The sequence below is a fragment of the Equus przewalskii genome, chromosome 20 (genome assembly GCF_037783145.1).
Source record: "Equus przewalskii isolate Varuska chromosome 20, EquPr2, whole genome shotgun sequence".
Taxonomy (NCBI): domain Eukaryota; kingdom Metazoa; phylum Chordata; class Mammalia; order Perissodactyla; family Equidae; genus Equus; species Equus przewalskii.
Window position 1 is genome coordinate 31,777,460 of NC_091850.1, and position 25,274 is coordinate 31,802,733.

Consider the following 25,274-nt stretch of genomic DNA (forward strand, 5'->3'; position numbering starts at 1 on the left):
TTTAAGGGGCCCCAGTCCTAGCTCTGCCACTAATATGTGGCTTTGGGCAAGTTGGAGACCTTAACTTCTTTGGGCTTTTGTTTCCTCACCTCTATAATAAGAACTTGTCCTAAATAATTAAGGCTCAAACTGCTTCATAGAATTACCTCAGACCACCGCAGATGAGAGGAGAATCAAATGGCCAGATCTGCCTCTTTTGTTTCAAAAACAGAGCAACTTTCCTTACTTGTGCATAAAATTTCATTTGGAGACAGGATTTCTCTTGTTTAAAAATTAGAAAATTGTTGTTTTAGGTGACCCTGAGGTCTTGTCCTAAGTCATTTCCCAGCTCTGAAATTCCATGATGAACATACCATTTTATGCTAATCATATGTCTGTTTTAAAAACAATTTAAAAAATAAAATATGAAAGAGGAACTATTTGGTCTCACTCAAACATGAAGAAACTACCCAACAGTCCTTATTAACCTCTCATTTTAATAAATCTGCCTTCTTCAGTCATCTGCATTCAAGACAATTTTTAATATATAATTTCACTATTTTGTTGTCTAATATTAAAATATTGTTTTTCCTTGTAAATACATACAGTTTTGGCTTTTAAATATTTTAAATTGGTTTTTGTTCATGGTGGCATGAATTCTGTGTGAAAATGCATACTGATTTAGGAAAGTCAGTTTTACGAATAAAATACCTGGTTATAAAGAGTCTTTTTTACCATACAGTAGCTTTTTTCTTCTTCTCATGATGTATGTACATTTTTCCCTCCTCATCCTAATCCCATAATTAAATAATTTCTTTGTGGAATGACTCACTGTCTCTTTTTCTTTATCCAACATTATACATAAACAGTAAAAGGTGCAAATTCTTGAAACTGAAAGTGGTTGCCTTATATTGATATTACGGCTATGTGTGAAAGTGCTTTGTAAATCAGTGTTAGATAAATGTATCTTGGTAAACAAGGTACACAGAATCACAGATACATCACATATGTAGAGAATCCCACATACTCTTGTTCAATTATTTTTAAAATTCAGTACTCATTTTTAAATGATTATTAGAGATTGCAGTTGAATAATTTCAAATGATTTAGATAGAAAATTAATGAAGCAAAATTTATCCTTTTCATTTGAAACAGACTTACAAAGAACATTTAGAAGGACAGAAACATAAAAAAAAAGAAGCCGCATTGAAAGCCTCACAAAATACCAGCAGCAGCAGCAACTCTGCTCGTGGGACTCAAAATCAGCTTCGTTGTGAGCTCTGCGATGTGTCTTGTACAGGAGCAGATGCATATGCTGCCCACATTCGTGGTGCTAAGCATCAGAAAGTAGGTGTTTCTTCCCCACACACCCTTATGTCTTACTCTTTCTTTTACTTTTTCAGTGGGGGGTTGAAGTAAAGGTGGCTTCAAAATTTGAAAACTTTGAGTGAATTTATTATAAGCCTTGCTTATATGCTAAAATACATAAAGGTGACATCAAATAGTCATTGCTTAAAGAGGGAAAGACTAGAAAACTTTCTTCTTTAAATTGAGCTAGATCATTTATATCACCAATTGGAAATTTGTCGTATGGTGATTTTCCTCCTTTTGTCACGTTTAAGTCTAGATTGGTAAGCATGTGGCCGAGTCATTTCATCTTTCTCTGCCTTAGTTTCCTCACCTGGTGATAGATGGAATATATATCCCTATCTGCTTTGCAGAGAAGATTCTGAAAGTAATGAGTTTTACATATAAATATATATAATAAAAAATGCAACAAAGAAAAATATAGTTCGTATTTTCATTTTATAGTGTTTTTTAGACAAACTTAAAAATCTACATTCTGAGTTTCCTGACAAATAAATATGCTTTTATTTTGTAGGTGGTTAAATTACACACAAAACTTGGTAAACCCATTCCTTCAACAGAACCAAACGTTGTTAGTCAAGCTACTTCTTCAACAGCTGTGTCTGCTTCAAAACCAACTGCCTCTCCTTCGAGCATTGCAGCAAGCAATTGTACAATGAATACTTCATCAATTGCAACTTCTTCTGTGAAAGGTCTTACAACTACAGGAAACTCATCTCTTAATAGTACATCAAACACTAAAGTATCAGCAGTGCCTACAAATATGGCTGCCAAGAAGACATCCACACCCAAAATAAATTTTGTTGGCAAGTACTGAAGAGTCTCTGTTTCTCCTAACTCTGTCAAAGTGATATTTCTCCTCTGTTCCAGGACGACCTAACCCTTCTGTTTATGCTCTTGTCACCATCTCCTCCCTTCTTCTCTGTGACCTTGTTAAATTCCATATCTGAATTTTTTTCTGAATTTTTAGTCAGTCCTCTATAGGTATTTTTCTCTCCTCCCTTCAGCCATACAAGTATACCTGTGTCTTTCATAGTCTTGAAAAGAAAAGAAAACAGACATTTTCCCATTCCTATAATCCTCTGAAGCTTCTAACCTAACTTTTACTTTCTCTACTTCTATGTTTCCTGTGTCTTCAGTCTGTCATAATGTTTCTACTGTACCCTTTTCTGAAACTGCTCTCAGGAGTCACCAAAGACCTAAATGCCAAATCCAGTGGCCAGTTTTCAGTTTCATTCTGTTGATCTCTCTAACATTTGATACAGTTGACTGCTGTACCTTAAAGCTTAAGATATGTCTCCGTCTCTCTAAGGTCCACTCATCACTTTCTCTGGTATCTTTATTGATTCTCCTGCCTTCATGTTCATTAAATGGTGGTGTTTCTAAGATTCTGATTCTGGCTGTCATCTCACTCTCCTCACCCAGTATTCATGACTGGTCTCATCCATTCCAATGTGTGCAGTAACTTTAAAAATCTTTTGGGCAAACTCAAAACCTCCACCTAAGTTCTAGAGCCATATTTTAGGTATTCCCTGGTAGATATCAGAACGGCTCTACAGAAGCCTACCAGTGTCCTTCTAACCCATTCTCTATCTCATTACAAAAGTACCATGAAATAATCTCATAAAATTGCTGCTTTTTCGCATGGGAAACTTCACTGGCACGTCTAATTATTTATTGCCTCCTCCAGTTTTTATCTAGTCCTTTTGTTTCTATCACTACAATATTTCTACAAAAAATGTCTTCTTCATAGCCACCGTCTTATTTTTAGGCCTTCAGAGTCTCGTCCTCAGAGCTTTGTCTGTTATTGCATCCAGTCTCTCCAAAACTTGTGAAAGTCATTTTGTTAATATATGCATCAAATTGTGTTAGTCTCCTGCTTAAAAATTTTCAGTGACCTTCCTCTTGCTTATGAAAAAACTATATTCCTTAATTATGTCATCCAAGGCCCTTCACCGTCTGACCCTTGCCTTATGTGTCATCACCTCTACAATTCATACTGAATGAATGAGTCTTCCTTGGATTTACTCTTTTTAACTCCCATGTTGTTGCGTTTTTTTGTACATGCTATTCTTTCTGTTTAGACATCATTCTCTTCTTTCTGCCTGGGCAGTTCATACTTGTTACTCTTCTTTGGAAGCCCAGCTCAAATGTCACACCCTTGCTGAAGCCTTTCCCACCTGGATCAGGTTAAAAGTTAGTGGCTCCTTTCCTTTACATTCCCACAACACTCTATTCATACTTAATTATAGCACTTAGCACATTGTATTATAATTACTGTATCTTTCCTTAAATTGTTGTCACCTCAAAGGCAGCCACATTGTCTTATTCTTACTATATTACAGACCTTAGTAGGACAGTACCCATTTCCTTGGCAATGAACTAGGGATACAAACATGAATTAGGCTTAGACCCTGCCTTTTCAGGTACTTGCTGTTCATTTTTAGGTACTTGACATTATAAGAGCCATGGTGGAGAGAGAGGATCATTGGGTGGTGGGGAAGGGAAAAAAAATCCAGATATGTGTTTCATTAATAGTATGAAAAAGCCAAGTGGTTTATGTGCTTCTTCAAAATTATGATCTATTGTATGTCAAGCAGAAGTTTGACTATTGGTAGAAAAGATAACTTTATCTGAAGTTTTTGTTGTATCAAGTTAAACATTTGTACAAAAAGGAAACTAGAATTACAGTAATTCTTTTATGCTCTTCTAGGTGGTAATAAGCTGCAATCAGCAGGAAATAAAACAGAAGACTTAAAAGGAACTGAATGTGTTAAAAGCACTCCTGTCACTTCTGTACAGATTCCAGAAGTAAAGCCAGACACAGTGTCAGAACCAGTCACACCTGCATCTCTTGCTGCTTTGCAGAGTGATGTGCAGCCAGTGGGCCATGATTACGTGGAGGAGGTATTGATCTGAGACTAGATAAAAGGAAGAAGTGTGTCACTTTGTTGCAGGCTTGCTTTATATGTAAAATTAGATTTCAGGCATACCTTGTTTTATTGCCCTTCGCAGATATTGTCTTTTTTCTTAAGACCCTCTACCAGCAGAAACATTATGTCTTGCTGAAGGCCCAGGTGATGGTTAGCATTTTTTAGCAATAAAGTGTTTTCTTAATTAAGGTATACATTGTAATTTTAGACATAACACTCTTGCACGCTTAATAGACTATAGAATAGTGTAAACCTAACTTTTATATGCATTGGGAAACCAAAAAATCGGTGTGACTCACTTCATTGCAACATTCGCTCCATTGCAGTGGTCTGAAACTAAACCTATGATATCTCCAAGGTATGCCAAATGATATTCAATTTTTTTTTTTTTTTTTAGGAAGATTAGTCCTGAGCTAACTACTGCCAGTCCTCCTCTTTTTTGCTGAGGAAGCCTGGTCCTAAGCTAACATCCCTGCCCATCTTCTGCTTTATATGTGGGACGCCTACCACAGCATGGCTTTTGCCAAGCGGTGCCATGTCTGCACACCAGGGATCGGAACTGGCAAACCCCGGGCCGCCGAGAAGTGGAACGTGTGAACTTAACCGCTGTGGCACCGGGCCGGCCCCTCAATTGTATTTTAGATTTAGGTTACTTACGAAGGAAAATCAAAGGAATCTTTGTTAAAGGTTTTTAAAAAGCATGCCTTTCAAGCTTGCCTAAGTGACATCACAATTTTTTTTGTTAATTTTTCTCTTTCCCTGCTAACACCATCATGATGATGTAAAGTAACTTTCCTTTTATTTGGTAGTCATTCTTGACATGTAGCCCTCAACTATCTGGAACATAAAAAGCAAAAAAAAATTATGAGCAGCATATTTGCTGTTAGCAAAAAGGCTAGCATAGAGTGGTGTAGCACTGCTCTGCTTTCACTGTACTGTAGGACATAATCTAAGTTCTCTGAGCGTTAGTGTTCACATCTATAAAATTTGGATATTTCCCAGTGAAGCTGTTAAGATTAGATGAAATAAAGTACTTGGCACAGTGTGTAGCATGTAGATTTTTGGTAAATATTTGTTCCTTCATCCTTTTCCCCATCAAGAAAAATTACATATTGTGTTGAGTTCTTTGTTTACAAGGTGGAAAACTGGGTTACGTAGCTTATAAGTAATTCACATATAATTTTAATTTAAAATCACAGCTTTTAAAAGAGTGTGAGACTTGGTTATCTTAAAAAACGTACACACCTAGAACACCTTAATCTCCAGTGATACTGGTTAATTTAGTACTCCTTAACTTTAGAGAATTGCATTCATAGCCAGTCTTTAAAGCTTGCACAAACAATTTAAACTTAATATCTATTATAGACTTCTTAAAAACATTCTAGTCTGCTTGTCTTCCTAACTGGTTGTACAGTTCAAAAAAATTGACATTGGTTTTCCATAAACTTACGTGTATAAAATCTGGAGCTTTATAGAAATTTGTATACCAAAGTAATGTCTTTAATCATCTTTATCTCCATCTCTGAAAGTAACTGGCCAGTAGCAGGTATTCAGTAACTGTTAGAGAATTTAAGATCTCTCATTGCTTTTAAATCTAAATGTTCACATATAGACTGGAGTATTAAAGTTAATTATAAAAGCAATTACTTGCTAACACATCTTGCGTGCTACACTACAGTTAAAAATTCTAACATTTAGGGGCCAGCTTGGTGGGGTAGTGGTTAAGTTTGCATATTCTGCTTCGGCGGCCTGGGGTTTGCAGGTTTGAATCCTGGGCACAGACCTAGCCACTGCTCATCAAGCCATGCTGTGTGACATTTCACATAAAATAGGGGAAGATTGGCACGGATGTTAGCTCAGAGATAATCTTCCTCAAGGAAAAAGAGAAAGATTGGCAACAGGTGTTAGCTCAGGGCCAGTCTTCCTCACACACACACAAAAAATTCTAACATTTAATTTGTTTCTATAGACTATCCTTTTAAAAAAATTATAGACATTGCCTCATTTTTTTTCTCACTTGAAACTGTAATTGTTGTACTACATTTCTTTATCAGAGAATCTGACGGTTTATGAATGAAATCTTCAACAGTAACATTACTGTTACGATTCATCAATTTTTTTCCCATATCAAGGTACGAAATGATGAAGGAAAAGTAATTCGATTCCATTGTAAATTATGTGAGTGCAGCTTTAATGATCCCAATGCTAAGGAGATGCACTTAAAAGGGCGAAGACATAGACTTCAATATAAAGTGAGTAAAATTTTAACTTTCTTCCTCCTCCTCTTTTTTTTAATGGCTCAGAACATTCTAGATGCAAAACAAAGCATCTAAACATAACTCAGTCTATGAATTTCCACTCTAAGATTAACAAGTCATGTCTCACTTAGATTAAGATGTTTCTACTAATTAGTTTGTTATACTTAGGTAAGAACAATATAACCATATTTCATCATTTTTAGTGACTGACAAAATAAAACTAACATTGCTTTGATCAAGTAATCATGTAAAGATAGTTGTTTCACGTAAAGTGTTTTGAAAGAAGTGTCAGGTCTTCATTCACATCCTTTATCCTGGCAGAATTCCCACTAAAATGAGTTTTGAGATGAGGAATTCTTCATTGAAAACACTTCGTGTTAAGTTAAATCTAAATATTGTATTTAAAATTTTGAATTAAGCTGGACTAATGCACTAGATTCATGTTTTCTCTTCTAAAAATAGAGGTGGTGAAAATAAAAGTCTGTTAAAGGGCAGTACTTTTATATGAAAAGAAACTTTTTAATCCCATGCTTAGACAATAAGAATCATGTGTTTACAAAGAAGTAAAGGAAAATTAAATATCCGTTAGTCCCCTAAGGATTTCTTGTATTGGTCAGCACTAAGTTAAGCACTTTTTTCAGACTAAGTATATAATTTTAAACTTGGACAATTAAGAAATTTTGGGATGGGAGGGGAAAAAAGAATGTTTATTAATGTATTCTAATTCTTTCCCGTGATTCAACTTGTTTACTGATTTTACTCTTATAATAAGAAATTTGCAACTGAAAGCCTCTATGAGAAAGAATATGTGCCATTTTATGATATAAAAATGTGTTTGATTGTTGGAGGGGCTGCTAGTTTTTAAAATGTCTTGTGTTTATTAACAGAAAAAAGTAAATCCAGATTTGCAAGTAGAAGTAAAGCCCAGTATTCGAGCAAGAAAGATTCAAGAAGAGAAAATGAGGAAGCAAATGCAGAAAGAGGAGTATTGGCGAAGACGAGAAGAAGAAGAACGCTGGAGAATGGAAATGAGGTAATGTCTTAACTTTTAATAGCATGACAGTATGTGGTTCAGCCTTTCTTAAAAAATTAGCTATTCTGAGTATGTGACTCCCATTCAAAGCAATCCAGATTTGTTTAATGTACTTTTTATTTTCACTTTTCAGGAAGATCCTAGGTCTAGGAAAGACATGCGTTAGAATTAAGTTATTGGCTATTTTAGTGTTTGACCATGGCCTTGATATTAAGAAGTATGTGGAAGGGGTATCTTATATATATTAAATATATGAGGAAATGGCTTAATATTATAAGTTAATGCCTCGGTTTACACAAGCAAAATAGAACATTTGGTTACATGATAAAAATATCCTGAGTATTAATAGATTTGGTAGGTTCTAGGCGTTAATAATGTGTGTCTTTAAAAGAAACTTCTATTAGAGAAACTTTAGAGGCTGTAGAGAAGGAGAAATGAGAAAACATATCTTCCAGAGATATTTAAGTGTTCAGTTTTATTGCTAGAACTGACATATCTTTAAATGGTACAATTCAGTGGTTTTTAATGTACTCACAGAGTTGTACAACCATCACCACAATCAATTTTAGAATAAGTATTTTCATAACCCCCAAAAGAAACCACAAACCCATTAGCAATCACTCCCTATTTTTCCCCCAACCCCTCCCCCTATCCCTAGGCAACGACTAATATACTTTCTGTCTCTATAGATTTACCTGTTCTGGAGATTTCATATAAAAGGAATCATACAATACCTGATCTTTTGTGTATGGCTACTTGCACTTGTCATAATGTTTTCAAGATTCGTGCATGTTATAGCATATGTCAGTACTTTGTTCCTTTTTATGGCTGAATGATATTACATTATATGGAAGTACCACATTTTGTTTATCCATTCATCAATTGATGGACATTTCTGTTGTTTCCACTTTGGGGCTATCATGAATACTACTGCCATGAGTATTTTTGTAAAAGTTTTAAAATTTAATTGAAAAAATATGAACAGAAGCATAATGTACACATTTTATAACCCACTTTTTTCATTTACATAGCAACTTTTCTAAAAATTAAGCTAGAATTGTTTTGTTTTTCATGGCATAGTATTCTCTTTGCAGATGTAAAATTTTCTTTATAACCAGTTCCATATTGTTAGATATCTAGTTTGTTTCCAGTATTTCCCTATAATTATTACGTTGGTCATACTTGAGCCTATATTATTGCATAAGTCATGATTAATTGCTAATAATAAAATCCCAGAAATAGAAATGTTTGATTGAAGGATACCCATACTTCAGCTGATACTGGGTAGTATAACTTACTGGTTCTCAGACTTTTTGGTCTCAGGACTCTGTATGCTCAATAATTATTGAAGACTCCAAAGAGCTTTTGCTTATGTGGGTTATAGCTGTCAAGATTTACTGTATTAGAAATGAAAATTGACAAGTTTAAATATTTATAGAATTCATTTAAAAATGACATTTTAACTATGTTTGTTAAAATATAGTTAATAATTAGATTAAATACACTTAATAAATACAATATGGTGAAAAATTGACTATAACATAACTATGTTTCTTCCCCAGAATAGTGAGAATGACATTGTTGTAAATTTTTGCAACTTAAAAGTCCAGTTTAGGGGCTGGCCCCGTGGCCGAGTGGTTAAGTTCGCGTGCTCCACTGCAGGCAGCCCAGTGTTTCGTTAGTTCGAATCCTGGGCGCGGACATGGCACTGCTCATCAAACCACGCTGAGGCAGCGTCCCACATGCCACAACTAGAAGGACCCACAACGAAGAATATACAACTACGTACTGGGGGGCTTTGGGGAGAAAAAGGAAAAAATAAACTCTTTAAAAAAAAAAAGTCCAGTTTAAGAGAAGGCAGCGTGATTCTCCATCTGCTGTGTTCAGTATGTTGTGATACCACATTTTGCCTCTGGATAACTCCACTGTACACTCTTAAGAGAATAACAGTGGAAAAGGCGAATAATGTCTTAGGATTTTGAAAGTAATTTTGATGTCATGGATTCCCTGAAGGGGTCCCAGGGACCATCTGGGGTCTCTGAACCACAATTTGGGAACCACTGCTGTAACTTACTAAAATCTCTGCCAGTGAGAGTGTGAAACATGAGCCATTTTCGTTTCACTTTGAATTGTTTATATTACTGGCAGATTGAATTTTTATTTTACGTTTGACCACATAGAGTTCTTCTGTGGTAAATTGCCTATTCATTTTTTTACTTTTGTTGATTCTCGTACAGACATTTCTTATATTGTAGCTGTTAACCCTTATTAATGTGTTACCTTTACATTGTTTTTGATGTTATTTATGTATCATTTTATTTTTTATGCATTGAAATCTGTCTCATTCTTTATGGAGTTTCTGCCTTTGTAATGCATTGGAAATTCTCTATACCTAGATTATGCAGTTATTTCCTCTGATATATTAAATATTTATTGAATACCTACTGTGTGCCAGGAAGTAGCACATAGTATGTTAGGTGCTGAGTATGAATTGGTAAACAATGGATAAGGTTCCCTGCCCTTATTTAACTTAAACTTTTTTTGATGTTTAATGGAATTAACTTGTTTTTCCAGAGCCTTCATGCTGTTTTTATTCGTTTTCGCTCAAGGCGTAGACATAAAATAGAAGTGTGTTTCACTTCAGGTCCTAAGTTGGATGACCTGAAAAGCACTTCTTTTTCCCAGTCTCTGAGGAAATTGGTAGTTTCTATAGTGCTACTTGAGAAGCATACTTCTTTCTTATATCTTGTCTAGTAAAACCTTATGTCTACCAAAATTTGCTTTAGAGACATGATTTCCCTTGGGAATTACTGATATCTTAGTTTGAAGCTGAAAGTGAGGATAGAACTGAGAGAGAGAGAGAGAGTGAGATGGTGCAAAAGAAATCCGATTCTGAAAATGTTGACCATTAAAACAGAGGCTACGCACTAGCTGCCCACAGGCCAAGATCAGCCCATGGGTATTTTATTTGGTCTATGTGGTATTTTTAAATCTGAACCAACATTTAAAGACCAACGTTGAGGGCATTTATAAGCATTAAAATCCTGATGAACTTGGGATTACAACCTATATTCCCTTCTGGCAGTCATTAATAGAAGCTGAATTGCAGCTGTTGTCTCCAGCGAGAAGGTGCACTTTCTACTTTACCACAGTCCCCATCACCCTTCATATGTCCCCAAGAGTGAGACAGAATATGAGTTGCCACTTCTCACTGTCTTTTACTGTTATTTTCCTCATGGTAGAGAAATGTCCTTGTCTCTGCCTGTATCATAAATGGGGAAATTAATGGTAGTCTTAAGAGGTTGTCTCTAAGGAAACAATAGGAGAGAGCACATTAATTTGGAGACGTGAATAAAATTCCTAAAAGTGTGCTTTGGGTCTTTGACTCGCACATATTATTGGTCTGGCCGCTTTAGGTAGGCATTTAAGTTCACAGACTCTCCCTTAAAGAGGGAGAGGTTGAAAGGAACTCTGAGGTTTCTGGTGCTTTCAACTTTGACCTGAGGCTGCGAAATGTTGTTTTCCTTTTCTCTTTGTTTTCTCACCTTCTCTTTTCGCTTCCATTCACTTCGATTTACTTCTGGATGAAAGCACGTAAGGGAAATCAGATACAGTTGGGAAAAAGAAAGGTATTAGCTAGACTGATTTGGTTTTTGGTTTTTTAAACTGCTTTTTATGTCATTATTGATGTAAGTTCTTGGGTTGTGTTTTTCTTATAGGCTTATAATATTCTCTATGTTTCAGACGTTATGAAGAGGACATGTACTGGAGAAGAATGGAGGAAGAACAGCATCATTGGGATGATCGCCGCCGAATGCCTGATGGAGGCTATCCTCATGGTCCCCCAGGCCCATTAGGCCTTCTGGGAGTCCGACCAGGGATGCCTCCTCAGCCACAAGGGCCTGCAGTGAGTGTCCACTTTGTTTATGTAGGGGGTGAAAGTATAAGACTGGTTCAGCATTGGAAGATAACAGTTTGGGGGACTAATTCTTAGACTTAGTAGTCTCTTAATCTTGATGTAAGTTTTTCACCTGATTTAGAATTTTCCCTCCTTTTATTACAGGTTCTCAATTCATGTCTTTATGTATAAGGAATTTACAATTTCCATGAATCTTTCTTACTTGCAATATAAGCTAAATGGGAGCAGAGCTTCTTTTGCCAGCTGTTCTTTCACATAGGAGATTTTCTTGCCTTTGTTGTTCTTTAGATTAGCAGGAACAACTAATTTTGAAAGCAGCTCCTTTGCCTTCAAAATTATTCTTATCTTCCCATCACCAGTGGTTTAGAATCTTTTTTCCTCCTTCAAATCCTATCTAAAACCTACTACTACTTCTGAATTAAGTGCAGGATGGGCTAAATGGTTTAACAGGAGTACCACAGTTGATGTGTTAGGAAAACTACAGGAAAGATCTGCATCTTGAGAGTTTGTGCTCTGTGGAAGCTAGGTAGGAGGAGAGACACCTGGGTTATGAGGAACATTTCATAGACGTTCAGACTATGGAAAACATGAGGACTGCTTTGTTTTCTAGAAAGCATTTAGAAGAAAAACCATTTAGAACAAATTTGTCCTCTTTAACCTGTTCTCTTTCTCATCACACAGAAGCAGCACTGGTAAAACTTGTTTTATTAAAAGCAAAAAAAATTTCAGAATCACTGGTTCTTAAAGTGGAGTAAAATGTATTTTCATAAGCTTAAATGCCATGTGTTATAGTTTTGTCTTGTTTTCAGGCAAAACATGTATACATACATATATACATACTCTCGCTGGTATAACTTTCCATGGTTTGCATTTTTGTTTCTACTAAAATGGAAAAAAGGGGAAGACGGTTAAAAATGGACATTTTGCATAATTGACTTTCTTTTTTAAAAAATATGACACATTTATATAGTTGAAAAATATTGGTTTACTTTTGCTCAGGAAACATTTTTTAAAATGAAGTAACTTTTTTTTTCTCTCTAGCCTTTACGTCGCCCTGACTCCTCTGATGACCGTTACGTAATGACAAAACATGCAACCATTTATCCAACTGAAGAGGAATTACAGGCAGTTCAGAAAATTGTTTCTATCACTGAACGTGCTTTAAAACTTGTTTCAGATAGTTTGTCTGAACATGAGAAGAGCAAGAGCAAAGAGGGAGATGATAAGAAAGAGGGAGGTAAAGACAGGTGTGTTTTCAGACTTCCTTTGTATATTTTTGTTTTTCTTTACATAGACTTCTTACACTTGAAATAAGAGTTTACAAAGACTGAAAACTCTTTGGTGTGAATTTGCATGTCTTGTGCTTGTGTTGGATATTTAATGAATTCAGCTGCTTTTTGCTAAAATGAGAAATACACAATTCCGTACAATCTCCAACCTTGTAATTTTACTCATTTTATTTGAACTTATATAAAACTATTTTGAATCCCTTTTCAAAGCAGCCTTTGTAGTTTTCCAATTACAGTCAGCTGCTATTCAATTTTTATTTTTTTGTGCATCTGCCCCACGTTCAGTCTTTGTTTTAGCAACATCTTTCATATCAGGTTTTACATTGTGATCTATAACTTCGTTCTCCCTTTACCATTTGAAAATATTTTCATATTCCATATTTCATATTACACAATTTTAACTTGTAAAATGAGACACAGAAGCATTAATGTTCTTTGCCTTGTAGTTGTCCTTGTGAGAACTTAGGTCTTGATTTATTTATCCATATTTCTTATCTAAATGAAGGATAATTCTAAAAATATTAAATGTTTTTATATTGTAGTTGAAAATTTTAATAGTATAAAAATTAATTTACTATTGTGTGTTTAGAGATTATCATGGTTCTGGTTGAAAAGAGAAATGTCATAACATAATTTGATTTCACTGCAGAGCTTTAAAAGGAGTTTTGCGAGTGGGAGTATTGGCAAAAGGATTACTTCTCCGAGGAGATAGAAATGTCAACCTTGTTTTGCTGTGCTCAGAGAAACCTTCAAAGACATTATTAAGCCGTATCGCAGAAAACCTACCCAAACAGCTTGCTGTAAGTATTATGGAAATGTTCATTTTTACCCCTTGTCTGGTTCAAAAGTTTTTGGCAGGACTCACTGTGCTTCAAGCTTAAACTTAAGCTGCCCTTTAAAATTTTGGCCTGGCTTTCCATATTGAGTTTTTTGCTTGATTGTGCAAATTGGTAGAACTATTTTCTACTTTGTCTTTTTGGGTTTTACAGTGCTTATATTTGGCATGAAGCCATCTTGCTAATTTATTTAAAAATGTAAAATTGCAGCACATGTCCTCTTCCTATTCTTTTTCCAAGATTTGAATCATAAGAGAGAAGGCAGTCAGAACAGAAAGTGATATTTTTTCCAAACAAAGCCTCTGTATAGCAAGCTTAAATTTTTAAAAGTCATAAGTATCTTGCCTATTTAGTTGAATACGTTTTCAATAAAATGTAGTAATTAAGGTAGTCTTTCTCATTTTTAATTTCCCCAGTTTTATTGTTACTATTTTTGGTTTTCTACATGTTATAATAGTAGGAATTACTTCTGTCTTCATCCAACACATCATGGCAATGCACAATTAATAGAATATCCCCTTTTGGTGCTACAAAAGCAAACCTTTTCTTTGTTTGAATTTTTGAAAATTTTAATACATTAGCTCATATTGAAAGAACCTCAGGCTGAGACTTAAAATAAAGATTCTTTAGGACCAACCCCATGGTGTAGTGGTTAAGTTCACGTGCTCCACTTCAGCAGCCTGGGTTCGCACGTTTGGATCCTGGGCACAGACCTGCACCACTGGTCCGTCATGCTGTGGTGGCATCCCACAAACAAAATAGAGGAAGATTGGCACAGATGTTAGCTCAGGGCTAGTCTTCCTCAAGCAAAATAGAGGAAGATTGGCAGCAGATGTTAGCTCAGGGTGAATCTTACTAGCAAAAAATAAATAAGTAAAGATTCTTTGAAGAATTTAATGTATAAAACTTCTTTCAAAACCTTGCAATTTAACTAAACATTCTAAATCCAGGGTTTGACATTTCTTTGGTAATGTGTATTCTACAGTAATGAGTCAAAATAAGTAATACCTGACCACAGCAGAGCAACTGATAACACAAGGGATAGTGAAGCACACTATTGAACTTAAGCTCTGACAATTCTGGCACTTACTCTTGTTTGCCTTATACTACTGTTGTTCCAGATACGGAATTTCTTATTGTGGATGAGTCCTTGTAAGTATTAGGAGCCAGCAGAGTTGGCATTGTGTGTCTGCTTCTTACCCCTCTGTTGAGGCTGCTAGGGCGATGAAGGGGGAGAAGAGGAGATTCGAGGACCTTGAAAGAATTACATTAATTTTCAAGAAACATTTTGATCCTAGCTATGGTGCTTAGTAAAACTACAAAGCAGGAAATATTACATCCTTCCTAAATAACAGTTAAGCAATTGAGCCAAAAGCAGAATACTCTTTCCAAGTTAGTCTGTACTTACTGTACTAGTGGATAAGCAAGAGAAATGGAACTAATTCTTCATCATCACCATTGTCATAGTTAACAATTATATAGTATTTACTATGTATCAGGTACTGTTTTAAGTGTTTTATATAGTTAATTCATTTAAACTTCTGACAGTTCTCTAGGTTAGATAAAATTATTGTCCCCATTTTACAGAAACAGGTAGAGGAGTGAGTAATTTACCCATCTTCACATCACAAAGTAGCAGAACTAAGATTTGAACCTAGATACTATACTATAAACACTCAGTGTTAATTTCTGTGGATCTTCATTTGATCATATAAACTGTGGCTTCCCACATGTCTCCCAAATTGCAGTGAATCCTTGTTTTTCTTGATGTTAACCAGGATGTTCTGCTCTCTGATAAAATGTAGATCTGTTGATTTCACAGTGCAATGGGAATGGTTGAATTATGGCTCCTGTAGTTTTGAGTATCTGTTTTAGTCTCATTCCATTTCTGCAAATACATGAGTACTTAACTAGCCAGATGCTATTAGGAAAATACAGTAATAAATACGGCGGTATTTATTTTATCCAAGAATTCATCATCTAAGAGGGACATACATATAGACAAATAAAACTCATGATATAAATAATGGTAAATATTAGCTCAACAAAGAATCCTAAAAGGAAAGTAGGGCAAGAGATTAGTGATATTTGCATTCATTGCAAGGCTTCTTGGAGAGAGTAGTATATGATCTAGTTCTTTTGAAATGGTTATGGTGGTGAGAAAAATGAAAGAGCCGTATGTAAAAAGGTCCAACTAATTTCTTGTACTCTTCATTACATAGGTTATAAGTCCTGAGAAGTATGACATAAAATGTGCTGTGTCTGAAGCGGCAATAATTTTGAATTCATGTGTGGAACCCAAAATGCAAGTCACTATCACCCTGACATCTCCAATTATTCGAGAAGAGAACATGAGGGAAGGAGGTTGGAAAGCCATTAAACATTCTACTTTTCTATTAACTTTTTTTTTCATTTACCTACTCTTTAAGATGGCATTAAGCCCTAGAAGGCAACATGCTGGCATTACATATGAATTGGATAGATTTGACTTATATAGCAACCAGTTTTACTTAAGATCATTTCTCAGAAAGTAAATGCTCTTTTTAGTAGTGTACTTATATATAAAACTCTCATGGTATTACTGATTTTCTTGATTTTTTTCTTTTCTTGCTAACCTCAGATTTCTGGAAAAAAAAAAAAAAACTTCAAAATTGTTCTTACCGGCATAGTCAACACATGAAAAAATTAAAGAAATGTTGCTAGTAAGGGGCCACAAATTTAATTTCTATTAAAACGTTCTTGTCCTTGCCTTGTCTTACAAAAAAGACAAGAGAGTTTTAGAAATAAATTGGTTAAATACTCATAATACTTATATTTTAAGAGGCATTGTTACGTATGTGATCATGGATTTGGCTTGTCCTGAGGTATATATTTCTAGTTCTCTGAGGTTGCTCTTTGGTTTGGAGCACTTTCATAAATCCAGAGCATCCTAATGCACATAGATTTGGGCATTTGACCCCAGTATTAGAGATAATGAAAAAATAAACGGTGTAGGTGTAGTTAGTGAGTTGTAGTACAGTTTAGGGTTTTTAAACTTACTTTACAATTGTAGATTATGAAATCCTGCTGGTGCCAGCAATGTTGCTTTAGGGACTATTCTGTAACATTTTCAAAGCTTCAAAAGCTTTTAAGCCAAAAAGCATGGTCAGTGTCTGCGGTATGTTGGTTCTGTTGTTTTATGGGTCAGATAAAATTTACTTTGTTTCCTTTCATGTAATTTTTGTACATCTTAACTTGTTAAGTATGGAGTTATAATCTACTAATATTTCTTTGTGATAAGATAGAATACTATATATTGAATATAAAATTATTTAGTCTAAAATAGCATCACTAGGCTCTCAATTACTGTCCCTTTAAATTTATTTTCTTACAGCAAAGCACTCTTTTTAAGGCACTGGGCTTTCCACAACCCAGGAAAAGAACATTTTATTAAAATGTGGTCATTGGGAAACGTGTCTAATCTTGCATACTTTGTATATACAGCATGTCGGGACTTGTATGTTGTATAAGCTCTACATCATAAAAAGAAGTGGATTTTGTGTAAAGGATCTTTTATATGGACATGAATTTCCACTCAAGGTCTGGCCGTGGATATTACTGGAAAAACAGTTCCTGAGTCAATCTGGTCAATTCATATGCAGCATGTGACTCTTAGGATTTGAAAAAGAAGTCTTCTAATATGATATAAATAAAAGTTGCTATATGTAGGATGAAATTATACTCATATAACCATTTAACTTTATTTCAGAGCACATTTTGTCCAATTTAGGCTTAGTTAAATTTGTGCAGTATGAAGTCATTTTATAATGTTGCAAAAGTCTAAAGCTAATAGTATCATGTTTGTAGTAGTCTTTGATAACCTATCCCTTCTAAAGGAAACAAAATTATATTTTTGTCTGACCCAGACTTGAGTTAGAATTATTGTTCTGTATTTCATAAATACTATGGTGAGAGAAATGATCAGTTCAAAATTGAAAGATTTTACTTCAAGACACTGAGCTGAAAAGTTGGATGTGCAAAAAGTATAGAAACATTGATAGAGTGTTCCTTGCTGCAGATTACTGCAGTAAATCATGTCTTTAGCTTCATTACGAAGATTGCTTCTTTCTTGCTGCAGAATAACGGTATGTATTCTCTCTCACTGCAGCTCCCAATGCTCTGTGTCTTAAAATCATTTAAAGCCTGTAGCTTGCTTTGGGGAGTTAGTACAGGGGGTAAGGAAGGCTTTGCCGGAAGAGCAATTGTAATCATGAGACTTGTGACTTGCGCATAGTGTGGTACCCTCTTTAATGCGTAATGGTCCTGTTTAATACCAAAAATTATTTAAAGGAAATGATTAAATTGCCCAAATAACTGTTAAACGCATGACAGATCTATTTTATGGTACTGTGTTTGACAGTTAAATGTTAAGTAAACATTTAATTGACTTGAAGCTTGAAATGTTCGAAATGCTCTAACCCTTGCTGCAGAGTCTTTTCTGCAGCAAGTCAAGTATTGTGTGTGTTTTTTTCTACCTGTAGCTTATCAGGCCCGGTCCAAAGCCTTCTAGCAGAGGGGATTGATTCCTGTCAGGGGTTGCTGCCAAGACATCGGAAGGATTTTTGACCAAGGTTTTCAAAAGCTCAGTGTCACACCTGCCATTTGATTAAGGAGGGATTTTGGATGCAGAGTCTGGCATTTATTGTCCTTGTGTGGCTGTTTTGTTTGTTTTGTCTTTGTCTCTTCTAGAATTGAGCAGTGTTCACACTAGTTTTTAAATGGTTGGGTGGATTATATATTTTATATAACCATGTTAATTTAAATTAATATATTCCCATTAACTTTTAATCATAAAATAGTGTGGACACAGCATGTCTTCTAACTGGTGATTAACCCCTTAAAATTTATGAAACATGTTCATGTAGGGTAAGAATTTGAATTTTTTTAAATAAATTAACTGATTATTTTGTTTTTGTTAACTGGGTATTAGGCAACAAGTATAATTTTGGTACATTATATCTAAGGGGTTAATCCACTTGAAATATAAAATGGGTGCAAAAATCCACACTCTAAATTTAACAGAAATTTTCTACTTACAGCTCTTCATTTGTTTTTAAATTGCAATAGGTGTCTTGGCATCTTTGAAATTGTATCATTAATTAAAATTTGCAAAGTTATGAATGCTTGTGTGCAAAAATAAAAATTTTCTTTCTTATTGGAGGAAATTATAACATCGTGAATTAACATTAGAAATTCAGAAACTTTTTTGGAAAGAGATTGCACATTGTCACCTATTTGCATTCTAGCCTTAGCATATAATGGAAATAAATAAGGGGTATGAGAAGAGGGTCCTTCAGCATGTTCTGTAACCCTGCTTTGGGGAATGGGTTTTTTTGTTGTTGTTTCTTTTTCCTTTCTTTTTTTTACTTCCTTAGTTAGCTGTGCTTTCCTGTGTTCCTTTTCCATATCTCAGAATAGCCCATTTCTTATGTTCAATATACTTCTGGATTTAGTAATTGGTCTGGCAGATTTCGAGATTGTTTACTACTTTAAAAAAATTACTAATGTTTTGTCTTGATAATTTCTTTTTAGTACCCAGATTTCCTCATTCAGTGTTTATTCTCAAAATGCCACATAGTGTTCTTTGATTATCTGTAAATCTCCCTTCTGATATGTCTTGGGGAAAATCTATGCCATCTGATTATTTGAGGAGGAAGAACTAAGAATGGAAGGCCTAGACAGGGGTTAGAGTTCTTTATCACTTTTTATATGTTATCTGCTCAAAATAAGGACAAGTATCTTTTAAGATTTCTGAATGCTCATATAAAATATACAATCAAGTACCTTGCCCAGAGTTGCAGTATACTCTTAAAATAAAATCATCTTTAACTTTTTCTTTTATCATATATTTCTTCTTTTGTCCCTCATATTCATTTGGTGCCCTCAATGGTTTTGTAAATTATATCCTAAATGCCCCATAATGCTCGTACTCTGTAGCCACAGGACTGACTGTTAATTCAATAGGTTACTTACCAGGTATATAATTTTCCTATATTTAAAAAATATTTATACTAGTAAAATCACCAAGAGCTGTGAATTAGATTGACTTAATTGCTATTCACTTGTGAATAGTTTGATTAGCAAATTTCCTGTTTTTTTAATACACTTTTTCCAGATATGTTTAGGTGAATATAAAGCTGGTCCTCCAAATGCTTTTATGAGTGTGAGGTTTAACTTCTTGTCTTGGTTTAGGGTCACATTTTCTTCACAAGTTTTATGAGGTTCATTTGTGTTTTAGTACAATAATCTGATTAAAATCAGTTGTTATAACCTTAGAGCCTATATACTATTTATCATCAAAGCATTCTGCTTACTGCATCTTTTCTATTTCTATACTTCTTCTATTTAACCATGCTAGTTCCGGTTGCCCTTTTCTACTTTACCCATTGTTTCTCTCTAGTCATTCTTTGGAATTCTTTACAGGAACTTTGAATTTCAAAGGGCATTTTATATTCCCTAACAGCTAAAACTCCCTCATGGAAGAGAAAGCATTGAGCTCTTAGAGATGCCTATTTTGTGCTCTTCATTTTTTTTCTATGATTATTACTGTATTGGTCATTCCATATTTATCATTAGTTTTTTGCTGTGTCAGCCTCAGAAAAACCAGTGACCATTTAGAATACTGAACAAACTCAGTAGTTTATTGTACATTCTCATTTATTAAGGTGGATTTTTGTGTTCCCTCTTGTCTTGTCATCCTTGTGCTGGAGCGCTGTGTCCAGTAATCCTTCCTTTTGATTTTATTTTGGTGGGTAGAGTTAATATTTGCAGAAATTATTATATTTCTAAATTAAGAGTTTAAATTAATTCTCCTTTTGGTCTTCATATTGGATTATGTAAATTTGTTGAAAATAACTCCCTTGGTACATCAAAGTGTTGATAAACTCTCAAATGGCTTGTGTGACACTGATGCAACTTTAAGGAAGTGTCTTGCTCACCTGGTCAAACACCCATTCCTCACTGCATTTTGCCAATTCAATCCATTTTAGATGTAACCTCGGGTATGGTGAAAGACCCACCGGACGTCTTGGACAGGCAAAAATGCCTTGACGCTCTGGCTGCTCTACGCCACGCTAAGTGGTTCCAGGTTCGGAACATCATTTTACTTTTTTCTTGTAGCCTTATGAGAGAGAGTAGTTCAGTTCAACATGTTTAACTGTGTTTAAACATTTCAAAAGATTGCCCAAGCAATACTATTTTGAATTAAATCTCAGAAAATATGTTAACATAGAAAGCTGGGTATGAAGATCTGCGTATTGCAGTTACTATTAATTTGACAATAAACTTAGGTTTTGGGGGTGTTTTGTAGTTTGGGTTTTTTATTTTTATTTTTAGTGACTATATTTAAAGTTGACTTGTTTAGGAACATCACATGTTTGTGTATATATATTATATTCCATAAGGCTGCAGATTAACTTTGCTTTAAATAATGGAATATGTGTTTAAAGCTTTGTGTATAGTTTTAAGATTTTTTTCCCTTCTTTCTCTAAGTTATTAAGTGTAGGGAGTGAAAGGAGAGGAAGCAGCTGTTTGGTTTAGTGACTTTGCAGTCATGCAAAGGCACAGCAGGGAAACCAAACAGATTTCCTTAACCTTTCAGTCCCTAGACAAACTTTTTAGCTCTTTACTTTTTCTTTTATTTCTAATGTAGGCAGATATTTTTTAAGTTTACTGTTTTAAATGAACACAGGTCAAGGTTCACAGGGGATCAAGAAATATTATTCTTGTATAATCTGTTTACTTTGACCTAAATACCAGCTTTTAAATACTAACCCTGGCATAAAATATTGCTGTAAATGGCAGCTCATTGAGTCCAATTTTAAGTGTGGTTATTTTTGTTTTATTTTTATCTGAGCTTCCATTAAACAGTGGTATTTTAACTTTTTTTCATCAAGGGATATTTTCAATATTTCTAAGATTAATTCACTTGGTTTTTGTGTTGCTCTCAAGGCTAGAGCTAATGGTCTGCAGTCCTGTGTGATTATCATACGTATTCTCCGGGACCTCTGTCAGCGAGTTCCAACTTGGTCTGATTTTCCAAGCTGGGTGAGTAGTATGTAACTGTATGGTGTGGAAAATAAATATTTAGGAAATATTTCTGCAGTTTTTGTAGTCTCATCTTACATTTAAGGATCAACTTTATTTTCATTTCCTAAATATAGCTTTTTTCCTCTTCTAGTGAGAAATCCTGGGGGTCTTATAGTGTTTAATTTTCTGAGAATTTACTATTTACAGAATTGCGCTTGCTGTTTCTTTCTGTATTTTCCTCTCCTTTTTTAGTCATCTCACAGTATTTATTAATTTTTTAACTATCTGTTCCTTGACAGTTTGTAGAATTCATGTGACATCATCAGTTCCCAATACCTTTTAACAGGGTAGCATTTTCTCAGTTTCTTCTATTATGATTAATTAATCCATTTAATTTTTCTCTCTCCTGGGGCTAATTTTGGCAACTTCTTTTCCTAAAAAAATCAGCCAATTCAGCTACATAGTCAGATTTTTATATAATAAGAGTTTTACTCTCTTAGGGTTTTGTAAATACCTGGAGCGTCTTTATTACTGCTTTCTTTTGCTTCTAATTCTGTCTTGTTTGACTGATTAGCCAGTAATAGCCGTTGCCATATAGGAGCAAAATGACAAATGGATGTTTCAGTATTTATATGTCATCAGAATTCACTGAATTCTTATTATATTTTAAATATAAAAAATTTATAAGCATTAAATAACTTCAGATTTTTAAAATGACTAAAAATATGAGCATTATACATCATCATCCTACTTCCTGGCTCCTTCACCTTCAGTCCCCTCAACCCAGATGCCCTTGAGGCTGTTTCTCTTGTAGTAAGTCCAAGCTTCAATACTTGTGAGAATGGACTCTGAGGCCACTCCTTCTGGGTCACTCTTGGAGTTCAGAGGTTCAACACTGTTGGTAGCCCTGCTCTGCGTTACACCTTTTTTCTCTTTATCAGAGAGCGCCATCGACCTCAGAGGGTGCTCACTCTTTGAGCCTGCAGAGCTGTAAGAACTGAGTGGAAAAGAGAGGATGCATAAGTAAAAGGAATTGAGGGAGCATAGGCCATGGCAGGGTAATGATGGGAGAATCAGAGAGAGCAAACAGCGGCTGCTGGCTGATCCTGAAATCACACACACATAATGAAAAAGTACACCAGTATTTTGGTACTTTAAAACACACTAAGATGTCAGTATTTTGACTTTTAAAACTTGCTCCTAGTATTGTACTCTTTAGGCAGTGGTTTATTATATTTTCCTCTCCCCAAAGAATTAGCTCCTTAAATTTATCTGCCACGTCTACCATTTTCCTCTTAAATTCATTGATTTCTGGATTTCATCTCTAATTTTCTGTTTTCTTTGGGTTTATTTTTATTGTTCTTTTACAAACTTCTTTGAGTTGTTTTCTTGTTTCATTCACTCAGTCTTAAATTATGTAGAGGTTTTAAAGCTAATTTAAGGCTGAGCACAGATTTTTGGCTGTATATATAATATCTTGTCTTTTTTTCCTATGCAATTTGAAATTTGTTTTAATATTGTCTTTAGGCCAAGAGTAGTTTTGAGGGAATTTTTTAGTTCTACATGATTGAAAGAGGGTTGCTTTTGTTTTTGTAAATAATTTCTAGTTTTTATAACATTGTAATTCTATAAATGTGTTCTCCTATTTGTAATTTTTGGAATTTAAAGTTTTTCTTTGTGGTCTAATAATATGTACAATTTTTGTAAACTATGGGCACTTAAAAGATGTGTTCTCAACGAAGTATAGGATACAATATGTACCTCTTAGTTCAACTTCATCAGTAATTATGTTCATATCTTCTATATTCTTTCCTTGCATATTTTTTGTCTATTTATCTGTCCAGGGACTGACGAAAATGAATTAAAATCTCCTACTTCTCTTATGTTTCTCTTAATTTCTGTTGTATTTCCTACAGTTTGTGCTTTATTGTTTTGTTGCAGTGATATTTTTGGACATTAACGCTTAAGACCGTTATGTCTTCATTGTGAATTTGAACCTATTGCCATTATAAAGGGCCCCTCATTTAAGACTTTCTGCCATGAATTAAGAAGGCTTGTCCACTGAATATCGAAACTCTAGCTTTCTTTTTGTTAGCATTTGTCTAGTATGATTCTGTTCATGTTTCCTTTGTTTCCTTCTGTCCTTTGCCGTAATTCTTATCTTTTCCTTCTCTTGTTCTTTTTATGTGTGAAAGAAATTCAAAAAACAAACACTGTGTGTGTGTTTCCTTCTGATTAGACAATTCGTTGTTGCCCTTCTAATTTTATGTGGTATTCTCATTCGTCTATTTAACAATTTTAGATAATGTCTGTCAACCTCTCATCTATAAAACTGAGAAAATTACCACTTACATTTCTTCCTACCCACCCCTCATCCTCCTCTGGATTTTTTGTTGTATTTTCTTCTTTCATTTGTTGCGTTCATTTCTTTAAGTAATGTATTTAAACCTGTTTCTTGATTTATTAATCTTACTGACTATGTGCTGATTCCACTTTAGAAAATGAGAAAATTTACCCTTTTATGCTTTTTTTTTAAACCTTGAAAGTGTAAAAATAACTACATTTACCTTCTGTAGTAATATTCCCTGTGATTGTTTAATGTTCTGTATTTAAATGGTTCAGTGCCAAACACTAGATCTTCTACTCAGGCTTCTTTTCATTTCTTGATTGACTGCATTTTATTATCAAATAGTTTTTAGCAAACAGTGTTTGTTCTTTTGAATTTCTTTCATGTTTGAGAATCTCTACTTATTGGCATTTAAACTTTAATGAAAAATACGTTATTAGGTCACACTTTTTCCCTCTCCATTTTTAGTTATCTCTCCAATATCTTTGGGCATTGAGTATTGCTAAGTCCAGCCTAATTTTTTTGCCCTTGTTTTTCTACAGACTGCTGAAGAAATTCTTTCTTTATCCTTGATTTGAGTAACTTAACCAAATTGTCTTGGAATCTGTTGTTCAATATCAGCATTTCATTGAAATCTTTATGTCGTTATATCATATGGATTGGAGTTTTCCTTCAGTTAGAAGGAAAAACAGTCTTCTATTATGTCTGATTAATACAATCGCTCTTTTAGGGACACCAATTATCCTTATGTTGGATTGCCTTTGTCCTGCATATCTGTTATCTTCTCTGTAATTGTTTTAATCTTTGTTCTCTTTCCTCTTTTGTCCCCTAGTGATTGTCTCTTTGGCAGTGACTTGATTTTCAGCTGTAACCCAATCTTCTGTGCTAGTTATAATTTGTTTATAAGTTCTCTAATAATGTTATTTTGCATTTCAGTTTGCTTTATTAGCTCTGCAATCTTCCTTTTCATCTCAACTTTGAGCTCTTGATTTTATTGGCTTTTTGTATCTATCAAGTTCTCTTCTAATTCAAAACATTAGCACATTGTATCTTTATTCCCTTAAGATTCTTCTGGAATAGATTTTTTATTTGTTTTTTAAATGGATATTCTTTTTTAGAGCAGTTTTTGGTTCACAACAAAACTGAGCAGAATGTAGAGAGTTCCCACAGACCCATTGCCCCAACAGACACACACATGCACAGCCTCCCTATCAATATTCTACACCAGAGCGATAGATTTGTTAC

The 25,274-nt window shown here is 34.5% G+C and overlaps 1 protein-coding gene across 4 annotated transcripts in view; it reads left to right on the plus strand.

Moving 5' to 3' along the window:
• The window catches only part of ZFR (zinc finger RNA binding protein), a 67,452-nt gene that overhangs the window by 30,507 nt on the left and 11,671 nt on the right, over window positions 1–25,274 (plus strand). For 2 of the 4 annotated variants that reach the window (XM_070587083.1, XM_070587084.1), the window contains 11 exons: window positions 1,135–1,326; window positions 1,862–2,153; window positions 4,061–4,254; window positions 6,413–6,532; window positions 7,426–7,571; window positions 11,316–11,478; window positions 12,532–12,737; window positions 13,429–13,579; window positions 15,838–15,979; window positions 20,644–20,741; window positions 21,605–21,700. In XM_070587083.1, coding sequence (XP_070443184.1) covers window positions 1,135–1,326; window positions 1,862–2,153; window positions 4,061–4,254; window positions 6,413–6,532; window positions 7,426–7,571; window positions 11,316–11,478; window positions 12,532–12,737; window positions 13,429–13,579; window positions 15,838–15,979; window positions 20,644–20,741; window positions 21,605–21,700 — 1,800 coding nt within the window. The remainder of the gene's footprint in view (window positions 1–1,134; window positions 1,327–1,861; window positions 2,154–4,060; window positions 4,255–6,412; window positions 6,533–7,425; window positions 7,572–11,315; window positions 11,479–12,531; window positions 12,738–13,428; window positions 13,580–15,837; window positions 15,980–20,643; window positions 20,742–21,604; window positions 21,701–25,274) is intronic. The other 2 variants (XR_011530426.1, XR_011530427.1) reach the window with 1 other exon arrangement.